The following is an 18,915-nucleotide window of genomic DNA, read 5'->3' as shown; positions in this document are numbered from 1 at the left end:
GTTTCACACGAGCGGATGCCATACACTATATCATCTAAATTAGCTTGGGTATTTTATTTTTCCTTTTAGGTTAAAGTTGCTGCTGCCATGGTTGGAGTCTAGGATCCATGAAGGCTGTGAGGAGCCAGCAACCCACAATGCCCTGGCAAAGATTTACATTGACAGTAACAACAACCCAGAGCGCTTCCTTCGTGAAAACCCCTATTATGACAGCAGAGTTGTTGGAAAGTATTGTGAAAAGAGAGATCCCCATCTGGCTTGTGTTGCATATGAGAGAGGACAGTGTGACTTGGAGCTCATCAATGTATGTGCTGCTTCTATATGCCTTGTGGAAATTTTGGTTGACTTATTGAAATGTGTAAAAGTTTTTGGGTGGGGACACTCCCCATTTGGGCGAGGACTCTAGCCGACACTCCCCATTGGGTGGCGATATGGCAGTTGTAGGGTACATTTTATATAAATTTATTTTCTTTCCCAGATGAAGATTGAGAACGTTGATGCTCGGATAACTTTTGTGCACTACGTAATATGAAAATAAAACTAATGAAAGTATACATTTTGTTTTGTGTTTCTTTTCAGGTTTGCAATGAAAACTCACTCTTTAAAAGCCTGTCAAGATATCTGGTACGCCGTAAAGACCCTGAATTGTGGGCCAGTGTGTTGTTGGAAAGCAATCCATACAGAAGGCCTCTTATTGATCAGGTACGTTCCACAACTTATTATGCTTCTTTCACACAAGCGATACAGATTGTCAGGATCTGTTCAGGAAAAAAATGATTGTTTTGCACACAAGTTGAATCGGTGCTTTCTGAGATTGTGTTCAGTGTTTCAGTTTTTCTTCCATCTGGATTGCATTCGTGAAAGAAAAAAACTGATCTCTTACCAACCATCAGTGAAAGACATTTGGCATCCAGATTTCATGCTTTTTTTTTTTTTTTTTACATGCGTTTAGAAAAACTAAAGAATAACACTCAACATCTCCTTGTAATTAGTGAAAAACACATTACATCCGGATGCCTTCCGTTTTGCAAACAAGCCCCACTCACCTCTATAGAGCCAGAGGTGTATGAAAAATGCACATTATAGAACATGCTGCAATTTTTTCTTCCTGAACACAAATATGCTTGAAAACAGCTCATGTACACACGCCCATTGAAATAAATTGGTCAGGATTCGGTCTGGATGCTATGCGTTTGCTACACACATCTCATCAGGATGAAAAACTCGCTTGTGCTGAAACCCGAGTCATTTTGCACTGTGAGTGCGTTCTCTTCCAAATAAAGCAATATCCATTCTTTCCAGGTCGTACAAACAGCATTGTCAGAAACCCAAGACCCAGAAGAAGTGTCTGTTACTGTAAAAGCTTTCATGACCGCAGACCTTCCCAATGAACTCATTGAGCTATTGGAGAAGATTGTTTTAGATAATTCAGTCTTCAGTGAGCACAGGTAGGTTTGGATATAAAATGTTACAAAACACTAATCACTGAAATGAAAGAAAGTATTAAAATAATGTAAGATTCCCAGTACAAAACATTCAAAAGTCTTCATTTTTCCACTCTGACGGTCCAGAGAACCAGTCTAACAAAATTCTTCGGAAGTCACCTCCATTGCTGCCGTTTTAAACTGCAGTCCTGTTTTTGTTATCAGAATGCCTGGTTGTGATGGTGGAGAGGTCGCCTCAGTTTCTATGCCATGGGGCCAGTAGTTTGGTTCTTTTGTGTTTTTTGTTGTTTGTTCTGCTGCATTGTCTGTGAAACGTTTTGGCAATCATATATTTACTGAAGTTCATTCATTTTCCTTCTCAGAAATCTCCAGAACTTGCTGATCCTGACTGCTATTAAAGCTGACCGCACCAGGGTTATGGAATATATTAATCGTCTGGATAACTATGATGCTCCTGATATTGCAAATATCGCCATCAGTAATGAGCTGTACGAGGAAGCCTTTGCCATTTTCAGGAAATTTGATGTGAACACTTCTGCCATACAGGCAAGGCAGCAGTTTTTAATTTATCTTCTTATCACTTGTCTCCCCTGTGTCAAGATTTTAATGACTTTTTTTCATCTGTTTTAGGTTTTGATTGAACACATTGGAAATCTGGACCGTGCTTATGAATTTGCTGAGCGCTGCAATGAGCCAGCCGTTTGGAGCCAACTGGCAAAGGCTCAGCTGCAGAAAGGAATGGTCAAAGAAGCAATTGACTCCTACATTAAAGCAGATGATCCGTCTTCTTACATGGAAGTTGTCCAGGCTGCCAATGCTAGTGGTATGTTTGTTTGTTCACACTGCTTAGTACAGCAGAGTGACATGTGAAACCGGCCTAATGTAAAGCATGAGTGGATGATAAAATAAGACCATTATATCAGAACAAGAGAGTTTATACCAGATGAATCAAACTAGGTAGCAGCTTTAAATATATACGCAGACACAGCTCCTGGGCTCTGTCCTGCATTTGTTGTGTAGGGTGATGCAACTAATTTCTTATTTAACGAGGAGCTGTCACCCTTCCTGGTATGTCTGTTATTCCTCCGAGAAATGTATGTATAAATTGATACCTGGGTGTTACTTTTCTTGTTGCCAAAGGGGGCCGTCCCTCCATAGTTTCATACTGTCAGCTGTGATTGTGCAGTGCCGCACTGTGGGGAGGGCATTGCACAAGCAGTAACACCCATTTGTCATACATGTATTCATACATTTCTAAGAGAAATAACAGAGGAACAGTACAAGGCAAGAAGTTGCTCCAGAATTATTTCATTGGGAAAGCAGGACAAGTTACTGGGCCTGGGTGTTCAGGATCTTTACTATTAAAGGGGTTTACCAAGTGTTTTATAATGATGACCTATCCTCAACATGCCGCTCAGCTGTTTGGGGAGGCCTAGGCTCTTTAGTGAGCATAGTGGCCTCCTCGCAGCTTACCAAGTACAGCACCCGTCCGTTGGTTAGCAGCTGTGCTTGAATAGGACTGAGCTGCACATAGACCATGTGACTGATGAATATGTCCTCATTGGCCAAGGAAACGGCTGCAATGCTCACTAAGGGCTGCAGTCTTTTCAAAACAGCTTTATCGAGAGGGGTTCTGGAGGTCTGATCCATCCAATCAGATACTAATGACCTATCCTGAGGATGTCATCAGTATAAACAAGCCCTTTTAATGGCTTTTACTTAGGATCGGTAATCAATATTAAATCTGTCAGGTCGGACACCCAGCATCCCCACTGATCGGCTGTTTCAGGACCTACTGAAATCACTAAGGTGCATACACTGTAGTGGCCAATGCTCATACACATAGTGGACATGCCTGGTTACTGCTGCACTGCTCACATTCAAATGAAAATGGCTCCTAAAAACAGCTGATCAGCTAGGCTACTGGGAGTCGGACTACTGCTGATCTGCTATTGATGACCTTTCTTAAAGGGTTCTGCACTGTTTTAACTGATTATCTATCCTCTGGATAGATCATCAGCTTCTGATCGGCGGGGATCCGACACCCGGGACCCCCATCAATCAACTGTTTGAGAAGGCTGCGGCGCTACTAAAGCGCAGCTGCCTTCTCAAACAGCTGATCGGCGGGGGTCCCGGGTGTCAGACCCCCCGCCGGTCAGATGCTGATGACCTAAGGATAGGTCATCAAGTTCTGGAAAACCCTTTTTAATGAACCCACAACCCACATCGTTGAGCAAGCGAATTACATTTCTGTGCTGTTGAGTGGTAGTTGTACAGGTAAAACTGCTATTGGGGTAATTTATCAAACTGGTGTAAAGTAGAACTGGCTTAGTTGTCCATAGCAACCAATCAGATTTCACCTTTTATTTTTCCGAAGGAGCTGTGAAAGGTGGAATCTGATTGGTTGCTTTGGCCCTATATAGAGATAGAGATATATATATATATATATATATATATATATATATATATATATATATATATATATATATATATATATATATAAAAATCTCTATCTATCAGATGTCTAACTTTTTTTCATGTGATGTCTTTTTAGGGAATTGGGAAGAACTTGTCAAATACTTACAGATGGCCCGTAAGAAGGCAAGGGAGTCCTATGTAGAAACAGAACTCATCTTTGCTCTTGCTAAAACCAACCGCCTCACAGAACTTGAGGAGTTTATTAATGGACCTAACAATGCTCATATTCAGCAAGTAAGTTTTCGGTTATCAAATCATTATTACATTGCTAGTATTCTGAGCGTTACAAGTCATTTGTGTTGAATCTGCAAAAAATCTGCTTCCGAGGGGGATCCGTAATGTTTCAGACTGTTCTGTTGTCCATTTTTCCTTCTGGATGGCATCAGTATGAGTCTAAGGCTACTTTCACACTGGCGTTTGCACAGACGGATCCGCACAAATAATTCAAATGCTTGTATCCGTTTGGCTCCGCATAGTCAGACCGTCACCAAAACGCTGCAAGCTGCGATTTAGTGACAGTCTAAAAAACGCAACGGAGACCAAATGCAGCCAAATTGATGCATTCTGAATTGACCCTTATCCATTCAGAATGCATTCGGGCTTAACTGATCCGTTTTGAGCCACTTGTGAGAGCCCTGAAACGGATCTCACAAGCGGCCCTAGAAACGCCAGTGTGAAAGCAGCCTAACATGAAAATCGGACCACAATTGTGCATGTTGCAGTTTTCTTGACAAATACTTGAGGGTCCTTTTGAAAAATGATGATTTGAACAGCATACAAATAAGAATATCACTCATCTGAATGAGCCCTAATGTTAGTATTGTTTTAATCATGGGTTTCCTACTTTAGATAATCCTTCTTTGTTACAAGGATCCCTCTATAATAAGCTGAACACAAGCCGTTTGGTTGCTTGGACCCCCAGCTTGTCATATTTGGGGGAACCTTAGCAGCAAGCGCTGAATTCACTCACAGCACCACTGCTGGGGTAAGAATTACACAGTTGCCATTTAATGTGCTTTCTGTGTAAAGCATGGACAAGAGAATAATACAGGATAAGCAGCACTACAGATTCCAACAATTGGACGGAGTATCTACTATTAATAGGAAAGGTGGTGCTCGTGGGTGGAGATCCTGGTTGTGGGTCCTGACATGTACCAAAAACATGTAGAAATCTACAGCACTCTTCTGTTTGTGAAAAAAATCCAGTCTTTTATTTAAATCAGCAGCATAGTGACAGCGACGTTTCGACTATCTCTGGTCTTTATCAAGCTTGATAAAAAACAGAAATGGTCAAAACGTCGCTGTTACTATGCTGCTGATTTACATAAGACTATTTTTTTTCACAAACGGAAGAGTGCTGCGGATTTCTACATATTTTTAAAGCATGGTGAAGCCACACCCACATTTGGAGGCCTGTTTGCAGCAAGCACCTTTCCTAGCTAAATATTCATTTCTAATGGCTGGAGGCTAGTGTATGATTTTTGTTTAAATCAGTACTGTTGTGTATAAAACCAGTGAGTTTATCCACTGTTAATTTTTCTCCTATTAGGTTGGTGATCGATGCTATGATGAGAAGATGTATGATGCTGCTAAGCTGCTCTACAATAACGTTTCAAACTTTGGCCGTTTGGCATCCACATTGGTTCATCTGGGAGAATATCAAGCGGCTGTGGATGGGGCACGAAAGGCAAACAGCACTCGCACTTGGAAAGAGGTGAAACGACCATCTTTTCACCAGTTGGATTTTTGTCAATTCATTTTGGAATTTTCCATCAAATATTGTTTTTTGTCTTTTTTTTTTTTTTTTACCAGGTTTGCTTTGCTTGTGTTGATGGTAAAGAGTTCCGCCTTGCCCAAATGTGTGGCCTTCACATTGTGGTACATGCTGATGAACTGGAGGAGCTAATAAACTATTATCAGGTAACTGCAGATGGTTTATTGCCTGTTAATATGTAAGCTACAGTACCTGCATTAAGACTTCACCAAGTGGTGTCTAGGAACTTGGCACAAATGTGAAGTGTTGAATAATCGTGTGTTTTGTCTTTGTTATGTAGGATCGTGGGTATTTTGAGGAGCTCATCACCATGCTTGAAGCAGCTCTGGGACTGGAGAGGGCACACATGGGCATGTTCACGGAGCTTGCCATTCTGTATTCTAAGTTCAAGCCACAAAAAATGAGAGAGCACTTGGAGCTCTTCTGGTCCAGAGTCAACATTCCCAAGGTAAACCACAGCATCTTTTATACATGTAGATTGAAGGAAAGTGTCTCCATCTCGAATGGTGTTATATGTGTGCTTTATTTTTGCAGGTGCTCAGAGCAGCCGAGCAAGCCCACCTTTGGGCAGAGTTGGTGTTTCTTTATGATAAATATGAAGAGTATGATAATGCCATTATCACCATGATGAGCCACCCGACAGACGCATGGAAGGAAGGACAGTTTAAAGATATTATCACAAAGGTAATGCTGAAAATTCTTGTGCCATCTGCAAAGTGTGTTTAATGCTTGTATTTGTGCTGACATTGTTAGGCATCTACAAAGTAGACACCTTTTTATACACTAAAAAGGTGTAAATTAACAGAAGATGTTATTTGGGTGGGGTTAACATGTATGTTACAACAGAGCCGCATAATGCATGGTGAGCAAAAACTGCTATCTGCAGGTTCTTGAGTCAGACTGAAGCTAAGGGAAATGTATTAGTAGTCATATAACTGATGTATAATCTGCCATTTTTGGTTTTGAAGGTGGCCAACGTGGAGCTGTATTACAGAGCAATTCAGTTTTATTTGGAATTCAAGCCACTGTTACTGAACGATCTCCTGATGGTATTGTCTCCAAGACTGGACCACACCCGCGCTGTCAACTACTTCAGCAAGGTACGTTTAGTGTGGACTAGCAAGGATTTATACCCACCGAAAATCTGTATATTCATTATTAGAATAATCCTGCATGCACAGATGTTGCTTGAACTGAACATTTTTCGTTTGTTTTTTGTTCAAGGTGAAGCAGCTTCCTCTTGTAAAACCTTACCTCCGCTCAGTACAGAACCATAACAATAAATCTGTCAACGAGGCTCTTAATAATCTTTTCATAACAGAAGAGGACTATCAGGTAATAGTTGTAAAAAATGCTACCTAGAAGTTTCATTGTAAAGTGTAATTTTTTTTAATATTCCTTTTTTTTTTTCCTTGTACTTTCTGTTCTAGGCACTTCGTACATCCATAGATGCTTATGACAACTTTGACAACATATCCCTTGCTCAGCGTTTGGAGAAGCATGAGCTAATTGAATTTAGAAGAATTGCTGCATACCTTTTCAAGGGCAACAACCGCTGGAAACAGAGTGTCGAGCTGTGCAAGAAAGACCGGCTCTATAAGGTATATATGACCAGTGGTCAAATCTAATAAGGGTTCGAACCGTTGACAATGCAGACCCTAATTATTCTACAGAATAATTTGCTCAGTCCAAAAATTGCTGTCATCACTGTACTTGATAGACTGCTACACATTTCTAGCACCAAATGGATATGTATAAAATATATAGTTCTGATAGGAAGCCATACGCTATAGCAAAGGATAGATGTTCTGTTGCTTTATTTTAATATTTTCATTGTCTCATTGATAAAACTTAAGCCAGTGTGCTAGTGATGTCATCTGTTTTTACAACCTTCTCTCCCAGGATGCCATGCAGTATGGCTCTGAATCCAAAGACACAGAACTGGCAGAAGAACTTTTGCAGTGGTTTTTGCTGGAAGGGAAGAAAGAGTGCTTTGCAGCCTGTCTCTTCACTTGTTACGACCTGCTGCGGCCAGATGTGGTCCTGGAAACTGCATGGCGGCACAACATTATGGACTTTGCCATGCCCTACTTCATTCAGGTCATGAGGGAATACTTAAGCAAGGTAAGAACAGACACAAAACAATAGACAAAAAAAGTCTATTCCGATAATAAATGAAGAGAATATAAGAATGGAGCAGAAGTGCTGGCTCCTAACGAAAAACTGTTCACATCAGTATTGGAAGCGTCTGCATCTGTTGTGCTAGAGCGCTTACAAATGTACATTCTGCACGCTTGTTTTTTTTTATTTTTTAGCGGAATTTTTGCTGAATTGGCAGCTTAATTTTTTTTCTACAGGACTAACCAGTTAAACATGGCAGCATTTTGGTCAGAAAGATGTTCTATTTTAGATTTGTGAAGTGGAACTTTATATTTTAGTTGGATAATGAATAGCAATCACCATTATAAGTTATCCTACAAGCTAGAGCGTTGACTAATTTGTTCACAGGAAATTTTTTTTTATATAATTTTTTTTTATATAATTTTTTTTTAAGGCACCTTTCACACGGGCGAGAATTCCGCGTGGGTACAATGCGTGAGCTGGACGCATTGCACCCGCACTGAATCCGGACTAATTCACTTCAATGGGGCTGTGCAGATGAGCGGTGATTTTCACGCATCACTTGTGCGTTGCATGAAAATCGCAGCATGTTCTATATTCAGCGTTTTTCACGCAACGCAGGCCCCATAGAAATGAATTGGGCTGTGTGAAAATCGCAAGCAAGTGCGGATGCGGTGCGATTTCTCGTGCATGGCATTGGGGGACACAGCACCATGGGTATATGTCCAACTACCACTAGGAGGCACTAGACACAAAAAGTGTTGGCTCCTCCCAGGTGGGCTATACCCTCTCCACAGGCACGAGGCTATTCAGTTTTAGTCTAGTGTCCGTAGGAGGCAGACCTGTCCTGCTTTTTTGCAGGTTCTGCTGTTTTTTATTTTTATTCTTTTCTTTTTTCTCTCTTCCGCAGGTCTCGGTGTTCTCCACCGTTATACCTGCTGCAGGCTGGGGCTCCATCGTGTTCCACTTTAGTTGCCCCCCTGCGGGCGCGTACTTCGGTACCATCGCCGGTCACCCAGTCCCCACGGACTGCATCCGCAGTGGCTTGCCGGCATTCCCACGGTTTCCGTGTTGAGTCTGCCGAAGGGGTGACCCTGCTGCGCCCGAAGACATCGGATGGTGAGTATATCTGATGGTGAGTATACTCCCCTGTCCCTGTGTCCCTGCCCCAGGGTTAGGTTCCCTCCTGTGGCCAGGGGGATGGGATCCACCTTAGCTGGGGGTCCTGGGGAGCCTCCATCTTCCCCCCTAGCCAACCCCCCCTTTTTTCTGGGGGGGGGGGGTTATATTCTTGTTTCCCCTCCCTTCTCTTCTCCCTTGGTTGGTCTTTTCTCTCCTCCCTGGCCACACAGTCTTCTCCCTGGCTTCTCCGCTACTTTAGTCCCCGGCTTCTGCCGGGACTAGGCCTCATCTTCTGTGGCCCGTTCCCGGCTCCCAGGTGCTCTGTTTGCCCTGATCCACCTGTCCCTAGGTGTCGCTTCCCCCCCCCTACCCTCCTCACCTATTTTTATGATTCGGTGGGCCCTCTCTAGGCCGCGGTTCGCCCCGCCCCCCTCGCTCCATTCCCGGCCGCCTTAATAAATCGAGGCCCCGGCTTTTGGGCCTGCTAGGCCGCAATCTTCCCGGCCCCTCCTCCTTGCTTCCCGGGCTTTTCTGAGCCCCGCCCGGCCCTTGGGAGGGGCTATCTCTTCACCCTTTCCTGGGCTAACGTGTTTTTTCTGCTGAAGGGGGTGGTTAACCCCTTCCCTCCCCTCCCCTCAATTGCTTCATGTCCCCTGCAGCCCTACTGACCACCTCTTTTGGGGGGACAAGCTGCTGCAGCGCCTCTTTGGGGGAACAGGGCGTCCGGGTCAGGATAGACAGCCTCTGCTGGCTGCTTTTTGAGCATCTCCTCTCCCAGCCTCTCCTCGGTCGCCACGTGTTTTCACGTGCGTCCGCTGTCTGCACCTCTCTGGGTCTAACAATGGCTGCCGTGCGGTCAGCCTGTCCCTGCTGGGTGCAGTACCTCTTCCCAGATCCTTTCCCCGAACAATCCCTTTGTGTCGGTCCCCCATGAATGGGCTCCCTCCGTGTCAATGCCATGGGAACCTTGACCGCCTCTCCCTGCCGAGTCGCTGGCCGCTACCAATCCAAATTGCGGCCACCTCTGCCCTCCCAGGGTCCTCCCTGCAGATGGGGCACGCTCAGTTAGGGGTACCTGCACCCGGGTTCGGCTAGGGGTAGCTCACGGTACTCCCTCGGGTGGTCTCAACGGGGTACCACCCCTCCTCGGCATCCTCGGATCCCCCCCAGGACAGGCCTGAGGCTGGTGACGAATCCTTCCTGTCACCCCATCCGTTGCCTCTGGGGACACCTCTGCGCCGATTCCCTCGGAACAGAGCATCAGGCGGTCTTCCTCCATACAGAAGCCCTCTGGGAGGTCAAGACGAATGTGGACGGAGGAACCTTTCCTACCCAGGGTTGGTATCCCCTCTAGTGGATTTTCGGATGGTGCTCCCCTGACCGCACAGGTATTCAACCGCACAGGTAAGGCAGCCGTCCCCGTGTTTAGCATACTGAGTCACCTACGCGGTGTCTCTGATACGTACGCCTTCTCCTTAACAGGGGGATTCCTGCACCACTGCCATAGGCTGTCCCTGACAAGCCTTCCTGGTTCCCCTATACCAGGGGCTATCCTCTACACATTTGAGAGTGTTTCCACAGGGTCCCCATCCTGGTGGTGGTGTTCGCCACTCTACCTCATTACAGGGGGTTCCTGTTCTGGGCAAGCGGTTAGCTCGGCTATCGCCTCCTGTAGGTTGGGGAGTTAAGAGCAATTGTACCGCTGCCTTGCCCCTTTTCATAGGTAGTGTACCTACACCTACTCCAGATGCTGAAGCCATTACTCCTGGCTGGCTCTGGGGTGTTCCATACAGCACTATTTCTCCCTTCCGGGCGAGATGTACAGGCCACTTCGATTGCCGTTGCAATTGCACCTGTCTGTTCCCAGCCACTTTGCTCCCGTCATAGGTAGAGTATCTACGCCATCTCCTGATGCTGTAGCCAATTCCCCTGGCTGGCGCTATGGTGTTCCGTGCGGCACTATTTCTCCCTTTCTGGCGAGATTTACAGGCCGCCTTTAATTGCCGTTGAAATTGCACCTGTCTATTCCCAGCCATTTTGCTCCCTTCATAGGTAGAGTACCTACGCCATCTCCTGTGCTGTGGTCGATACCCCTGGCGGGCTCTATTGTCTTCCAGGCGGCAACATTTCTCCCTACGGGCGAGATATAGAGGCCACTTTCTATTGCCATAGAGTTGCCCCTGTCCGGTTCAGTTACACCTGTCTGTTCCCTGCCACCTTGATCCCTTAACAGGTAGAGTACCTACACCATCTCCGGATGTGGTAGCCGTTCCTCCTGTCCGGCTTTATGGTGTACCATGTGGCATTTTCTCTCCCTTACAGGACGAGATTTTGAGGCCTCCTCCAGTTGCCGTGGCCATTGCACCTACCTCATCATAGTGTGCACCAAACAGCCATCTTACTTCCTTCATAGGTAGAGTTCCTGAACCGTCTTTGATGCTGCAGCCGTTACACCTGTCTGGCTTCTATGGTGTACTATGCGGCCCTGTTTCTGTTGCCATTGCACCTACCTGATTGTAGTGTGCACCTGTCTTGTTCTTTGTGGTATCGTGCGGCCCTATGGGTTCCATTGTTAACGCAGTTGCTGTTGCACCTCTCTGGGTCTGGGGTGCACCATGCGGCCACATTGCTTCGATCTTAAATGAAGTTCCTCTTCACAGCCATATTTCTACTTTACAGGTTGTGTACCTGTACCCTCCGAATGCTGTCGCATCCCCAGATGCTGTGGCTATGTTTCCACTCTCCTTGGTCGGCAACATGCAGCCACTTTACCTTTATTTTAGGCGTGTGTTTGTAGTACCCTAAGTGCTGGGCCCTATGGTGCGATCTGTGGCCCAGACAGTTTCTTTCTTACTAGGTGTTTTCTGCCCACGGGTTCTAATCTGTGCTGCAGATGTTGGTTCCATCCGTTTGGTTCTTCCATACGTCTGCCACTCCGTTACTGTCGTCCTCATTGGTCTCCTTGTGCCGCTCAAGGCACTGTCAGCACCAGGTCACCCTTGTTCAGCATGTGCATGGTTACCATATCTGGCAGGGGTGGGTCAGCCCATCCCCCACCTTATCGGTCTAGTGCTGCTTCTGGTAGCTCCAGTATATGACTGATCTGTCTGGTCCGGCGGGTGGTCCTCATTCAACCTCCTACTCCATGGCCAGGTGGTTGTTGGCCTTTGTGCTAGAGTTGCTCTTGCTTTCTGTTTAAGGTCCTACGGTATGCTGTGCTCCGCGTTACCCCATGTTATAGGGGAGTACTCACATTGTTTCCTATTGCTGAGCGGGCCATTCCTGGTGTAGTACAAGGATCTCCACTGGATCTTCTACCTTGTTTGGACATGTAGCTGGTGAGCATCGGCCGCGGCAGTGGTTTTCGGTCATCGCTGGATGTCCGCCTCACGGTATCCTTCTGGGTCCACGGCTTTTTTTTTTCGTCGCTGGACGTCCTCCCTGACGGGTCAAGGACAGGACCACTGAGCGCCACACATCTGTCTGAATTTTCAGCTGATTGCTCTGGTATCGGTCAGGGCCCCGTAGTTCCTTCTGGGTCCAGGTGTTTTCGGTTTTCCCTTGTATTTTATGCTTGGTTGCACTACATGGCGGAGGGACGTTCCCCTTGGACCTTGCCGTCGTCTGTACCTATCAGGTACTTTCTCCCCCCTGCGAGTTTTCTGTATGCCGGTCGCAGCTGGTTTCTACATTTCTATGTAGGCTACCCCGGTTTTTTCATGGCGACTTCTGCATTCCTTATGCATATCGATGTCTGTCGTTTTGTGGTACCTCCGAGCTGCTGTACTTGCCCTCTCTGGGACAATGTTTACGGTGTGCTGGTCAATGTTTTTGGTGCGGCTAGTTGTCCATGGCCAATGTCCCTTCCCCTATGGCGGTTTCTTTTCGCCTTTCCTGGATATGCTGGCTTGCGTTGTCTTCCGGTGGTTCAGCTCCTGGTTCCTTGTGACCCCATCTGGGTACTCCTTTCTGGAGTCCCTGTCCCTGTTCATTTGAGGTCCTCTTGGGATTTGTCTTTTTTTCCATCCTCCCACGTAAAGTACCTGGTATTGAGTGGTTTGGTGCTACGGTTTGCAATTCCACCGTATGGTCTCCTTCGGGAGGGACCTCCTCCTGTTGTAGACCCCTTCCTCCTTAGGCTGTTCTGGAGTGCTCTTCTTCTACTCCCATGTCTGTCAGTCCAGTGTGTTCCTGCCAAGGTTGCCTGGGCCTGTCTCTGGTTCCTTTTTTCCATGATACTTCACATGCCCAGAGTTTCCTCTGGTCTTGCGCTTTACAGTGCTATCTTGTTTTCGGAGGCTTGTGCCTCGTTTCCTGTTTTTGGGGACGCAGGAGCGATCGTTCTTTGTTCCTGGCTTTTACCTACAACCCCCTCCTTCTCCAAGGGTTGGCAGTTTCCTCTAGCAGCCTTGGGTTTTCGCCTTTACATGGGGCGCTTGGCTTCTTCACCTGGCCTTGCGGTGAGGGGAGTCCCTCTCCCTTCACATGTGAGCCTTGCTATGGCTTCCCTCACTCGTTTGGTTTCCAGTGCTTCCCTGTTTCTTTTCTCCCCTGGCCTTTCAGGGGATGGCCACAGGTTTATGGGTCTGAGACAATGTAGGGCGTTGGGTCGATCCAACACGCAGTGCTGTCCTAATTTTTTTTCTCCAGCCCTTGGCTGCGCTTGGTGTTCCCTTTTGCCACCTTCTTGCATTTGGGATTTTCTTCCAGACATTTGTCCTGGGGTGCTGGCAGTCTTCCCTGCTTCTTCTGAGGTTTCTTCCTTGTTATGAGACCTCTTGCCCATTCCGTGTTTTTTCCTGTTGGGTCACATGGTCACATTCTCCTGCACCTGTATGCCCAGCCGGTGGCACGTCTCTTCTTTTCCCACCCTCAGGGACTGCTTTGGGACGTCCCATGGTGCTGTGTCCCCCAATGCCATGCACGAGAAAATTGGATTTTTTGTACTCACCGTAAAATCCTTTTCTCGTAGTAGGCATTGGGGGACACAGCACCATGGGTATATGTCCAACTACCACTAGGAGGCACTAGACACAAAAAGTGTTGGCTCCTCCCAGGTGGGCTATACCCTCTCCACAGGCACGAGGCTATTCAGTTTGTACCAAAAGCAGTAGGAGAGAGAAGAAAAGCAAGGAACCAACAACTCCCGTACCGGGAAAGATCAAGAGACCAGCCCGGAGAAGCGGAAGTAAAAACATAGGGTGGGATCTGTGTCCCCCAATGCCTACTACGAGAAAAGGATTTTACGGTGAGTACAAAAAATCCAATTTTTCACGCATGGTTGCAAGCAGATGATAGGGATTAGCAACCCCGGACCCCATTAAAGTAAATTCACTGCTATTATTTTCATTTATAACATGGTTATAAGGGAAAATAATAGCATTCTTAATACAGAATGTTTACTAAAATGTCGATTGAGGGGTTTAAAGGGTTTCTACCACTTAGGTGTCACATATTTAGCTGTCAGACACTAGCGATCCGCTAGTGTCTGCTCTGGCCAACCATCCTAATATAATTGCTTTTGGGCCGGTGGTTTGGCTAAAAAAACTACTTTTATTAATATGCTAATGAGCCTCTAGGTGCTATGGGGGCGTCATTAGCACCTAGAGGCTCCGTCTACCTTCAGAAACTGCCGCCGCCGAGCGCGTCCCTCCAGCCCGCCCATCTCCTCCTGAATGCGATCCTCCTTGTGAGCGTATGTATTCTGCGCATGCGCAGTGAATGTCTGACCGCTTCCTTGCTCAGACATCTCCACTGCGCCTGCGCGATGACGCCATAGTGCTCCGAGGAACAGGCGCAGTGGAGATGTCTGAGCAGGGAAGCTGTCAGACATTTACTGCGCATGCGCCGAATACAGGCGCTCACAAGGAGGATCGCATTCAGGAGGAGATGGGCGGGCTGGAGGGACGCGCTGGGCGGCGGCAGTTTCTGAAGGTAGACGGAGCCTCTAGGTGCTAATGACGCCCCCATAGCACCTAGAGGCTCATTAGCATATTAATAAAAGTAGTTTTTTTAGCCAAACCACCGGCCCAAAAGCAATTATATTAGGATGGTTGGCCAGAGCAGACACTAGCGGATCGCTAGTGTCTGACAGCTAAATATGTGACACCTAAGTGGTAGAAACCCTTTAAACCCCTCAATCGACATTTTAGTAAACATTCTGTATTAAGAATGCTATTATTTTCCCTTATAACCATGTTATAAATGAAAATAATAGCAGTGAATTTACTTTAATGGGGTCCGGGGTTGCTAATCCCTATCATCTGCTTGCAACCATGCGTGAAAAATTGGATTTTTTGTACTCACCGTAAAATCCTTTTCTCGTAGTAGGCATTGGGGGACACAGATCCCACCCTATGTTTTTACTTCCGCTTCTCCGGGCTGGTCTCTTGATCTTTCCCGGTACGGGAGTTGTTGGTTCCTTGCTTTTCTTCTCTCTCCTACTGCTTTTGGTACAAACTGAATAGCCTCGTGCCTGTGGAGAGGGTATAGCCCACCTGGGAGGAGCCAACACTTTTTGTGTCTAGTGCCTCCTAGTGGTAGTTGGACATATACCCATGGTGCTGTGTCCCCCAATGCCTACTACGAGAAAAGGATTTTACGGTGAGTACAAAAAATCCAATTTTTCACGCATGGTTGCAAGCAGATGATAGGGATTAGCAACCCCGGACCCCATTAAAGTAAATTCACTGCTATTATTTTCATTTATAACATGGTTATAAGGGAAAATAATAGCATTCTTAATACAGAATGTTTACTAAAATGTCGATTGAGGGGTTTAAAGGGTTTCTACCACTTAGGTGTCACATATTTAGCTGTCAGACACTAGCGATCCGCTAGTGTCTGCTCTGGCCAACCATCCTAATATAATTGCTTTTGGGCCGGTGGTTTGGCTAAAAAAACTACTTTTATTAATATGCTAATGAGCCTCTAGGTGCTATGGGGGCGTCATTAGCACCTAGAGGCTCCGTCTACCTTCAGAAACTGCCGCCGCCCAGCGCGTCCCTCCAGCCCGCCCATCTCCTCCTGAATGCGATCCTCCTTGTGAGCGTATGTATTCTGCGCATGCGCAGTGAATGTCTGACCGCTTCCTTGCTCAGACATCTCCACTGCGCCTGCGCGATGACGCCATAGTGCTCCGAGGAACAGGCGCAGTGGAGATGTCTGAGCAGGGAAGCTGTCAGACATTTACTGCGCATGCGCCGAATACAGGCGCTCACAAGGAGGATCGCATTCAGGAGGAGATGGGCGGGCTGGAGGGACGCGCTGGGCGGCGGCAGTTTCTGAAGGTAGACGGAGCCTCTAGGTGCTAATGACGCCCCCATAGCACCTAGAGGCTCATTAGCATATTAATAAAAGTAGTTTTTTTAGCCAAACCACCGGCCCAAAAGCAATTATATTAGGATGGTTGGCCAGAGCAGACACTAGCGGATCGCTAGTGTCTGACAGCTAAATATGTGACACCTAAGTGGTAGAAACCCTTTAAACCCCTCAATCGACATTTTAGTAAACATTCTGTATTAAGAATGCTATTATTTTCCCTTATAACCATGTTATAAATGAAAATAATAGCAGTGAATTTACTTTAATGGGGTATTAAGAGTATTAAGAGTGCTATTATTTTCCCTTATAACCATGTTATAAGGGAACATAATAAAATCAACAGAACACCTAACCCAAACCCGAACTTCAGTGAAGGGGTTCGGGTCTGGGTACCACATTCAGTTTTTTCTCATGCGCGTGCAAAACGCATTGCACCCGCACAAAAAAAACTGAACAACGCAATCGCAGTCAAAACTGACTGAAATTGCGTGCGCAGTCACGCGGGTTTCCCGCAATGCACACGCCACGCATCCGGAGCAAACCGGAACGCCCGTGTGAAAGAGGCCTAAGTGTGATGAATTGTGATGACCCCCATCGATCATTAATGCACTGTATTCTTGCAAAATTGCACAGTGTATTTGTTTGGGCTAATAGAGTGGACTATGCTGCACTCAGAGGACCTGTCACATCCTCTAACTATGGCAGCTTCATTTACCCCGCTTTAGCCTAGGGTTGTTTTGAGTATAAAACTTTCGATACCCAATCGATACTTTTAGCCCGGTATCGATACTGATACCGGGATTTGCCTTTTATCGATTCTAGGCTGTGCTACTGCACAGCCCAGTATTGGAGAACATGAGCGAGCTGCTCTCAGCGTGGCCATGTTCCCTCAGCAGCACAGGGAGAAGGAAGCGGTCTCTCCCTCCCCCTGTGCTGCTGCTGCTGCCATTAGTGAGAGCGCAGAGGAGGGGAGGGGTTGTGGCCACTGCAACACCAATGATAACTAACGTTTAATACATTACAAATACAGCCGGCGGCAGAAACACATTGCCGACACCCGACCCCTGACAGGGTGCTGTGATCTGCGGCAATTAACCCCTCAGGTGTGCAGCACAGGGGTTAACTGCCGTTGATCGCAGCGCCCTGTCAGAGGTCGGGTGCCGGCAATGTGTTTCTTCCGCCGGCTGTATTTGTATATTAAATGTTAATTATTATTGGTGGTGCAGTGCAGGGCCTTCCCCTGTCCAGTGGCGCAGTGCTCTATGAGGGCGAATAGGACAAGGGATGAAAAGATCCCAGGTTCTACCCCAAAGGGGGGAAATAGTACTTGGGGTCCATTCACACGTCCTGTTTTTTTTCATCCTGAAAAACGGTCCGTTTTTTGCGGATCCGTTGTTCCTGAAAATGTTTCCGTATGTCATCCGTATGTCATCCGTTTTTTGCGGATCCGCAAAAAACGGGAGCATGTATACATTTCAATAATCAAATAAAGTTGTTTGGATTTCTTTGAAAAAAAATTGAAAAAAGAAATAAAAAATAAAAAAATTTGTTATGTGTTTCCAGGAACGGAATCCGCAAAAAACGGATGACATACGGAATGACATCCGAATGTCATCCGTTTTTTGCGGATCCATTGACTTTGTATTGTACCAGGATCCGATTTTTCAGGACAAGAATAGGACATGTTTTATATTTAAACGGACATGCGGAACGGAACAACGGAAACGGACAGCACACATTGTGCTGTCCGATTTTTTCCAGGACCCATTGAAAATGAATGGGTCCAGATCTGGTCCTGATCTGTTCCTGAAAAAACGGAACAGATCAGGAAAGAAAAAACGGACGTGTGAATGGACCCTTAAACTGTTAAAAAAAAATAAAAAAATCTATTATGTGGTGATAACTGTAAAAGAAAAAAAAATGACAAAAACTGCGCGATTCGCCATTTATTAAATTTTTGGGGGTCACGTTGTCCCCCCAAAAAATAGGATCGGACTGTTCTATTATGGGCCGGACGTTCCATAAAATGCGGAATGCACGCAACTTTTTTGGGTGTTTTTATTTTTTTCGCATGGTATCGAGTATCGCAATACTGTGACACTTTCTGCATTGATTGGACAGGAGCAGAGCACAGTGGTTAACTCCTTATTGAAAATTGGCACGAGGTCTGCCCCCTTGCATGGACTCCGTGGCATATCAGAAGCCGTTTCTGTCAGCACAGAATTTGTGGAATGGCACTTACAGCCAGGAGAACTCAGCTGCCATTGTTGGGAGGTTGCGACTGGTCCCTTTAACCATGGAATACTTGGAACATGCAGTTATATTTATATAGTGTCATCCTATTTGGCTGGCACAGTTAGGCTTCATTCACACGTCCGTGAAATACCGGACTGGCATCCTGTTTAGTGCAGGAGCGCACGGCGTCATTGGTTGCTATAACGCTGTGTACTTTGTGCCGCCACCGCAGTACAGTATTACACTCGTATGATCTATAGCGCACGGCGTCATGGCAAACAATGTTGCCGTGCGCTCCTGCACTAAGCAGGATGCCAGTCCGGTATCTCACGGACGCGTGAATAAAGCCTTATAGTGCAAAGATCTAGGTCATCAAATAAAGTAATACATGCACACGCCAGGAGGACCCTATCCATG

At 46.2% G+C, this 18,915-nt stretch overlaps 1 protein-coding gene across 7 annotated transcripts in view; it reads left to right on the top strand.

Moving 5' to 3' along the window:
• The window catches only part of CLTC (clathrin heavy chain), an 84,564-nt gene that overhangs the window by 58,206 nt on the left and 7,443 nt on the right, over positions 1-18,915 (top strand). For all 7 annotated transcript variants that reach the window (XM_044286316.1, XM_044286319.1, XM_044286318.1 and 4 more), the window contains 14 exons: positions 70-304; positions 580-702; positions 1,303-1,448; positions 1,808-1,991; positions 2,076-2,268; positions 4,000-4,157; positions 5,473-5,637; positions 5,736-5,843; positions 5,978-6,145; positions 6,232-6,381; positions 6,666-6,797; positions 6,922-7,032; positions 7,128-7,298; positions 7,600-7,821. In XM_044286316.1, coding sequence (XP_044142251.1) covers positions 70-304; positions 580-702; positions 1,303-1,448; positions 1,808-1,991; positions 2,076-2,268; positions 4,000-4,157; positions 5,473-5,637; positions 5,736-5,843; positions 5,978-6,145; positions 6,232-6,381; positions 6,666-6,797; positions 6,922-7,032; positions 7,128-7,298; positions 7,600-7,821 — 2,266 coding nt within the window. The remainder of the gene's footprint in view (positions 1-69; positions 305-579; positions 703-1,302; positions 1,449-1,807; positions 1,992-2,075; positions 2,269-3,999; positions 4,158-5,472; positions 5,638-5,735; positions 5,844-5,977; positions 6,146-6,231; positions 6,382-6,665; positions 6,798-6,921; positions 7,033-7,127; positions 7,299-7,599; positions 7,822-18,915) is intronic.

The sequence above is a fragment of the Bufo gargarizans genome, chromosome 3, assembly GCF_014858855.1.
Source record: "Bufo gargarizans isolate SCDJY-AF-19 chromosome 3, ASM1485885v1, whole genome shotgun sequence".
NCBI lineage: Eukaryota > Metazoa > Chordata > Amphibia > Anura > Bufonidae > Bufo > Bufo gargarizans.
This window is presented reverse-complemented; position numbering and strand designations above follow the sequence as displayed.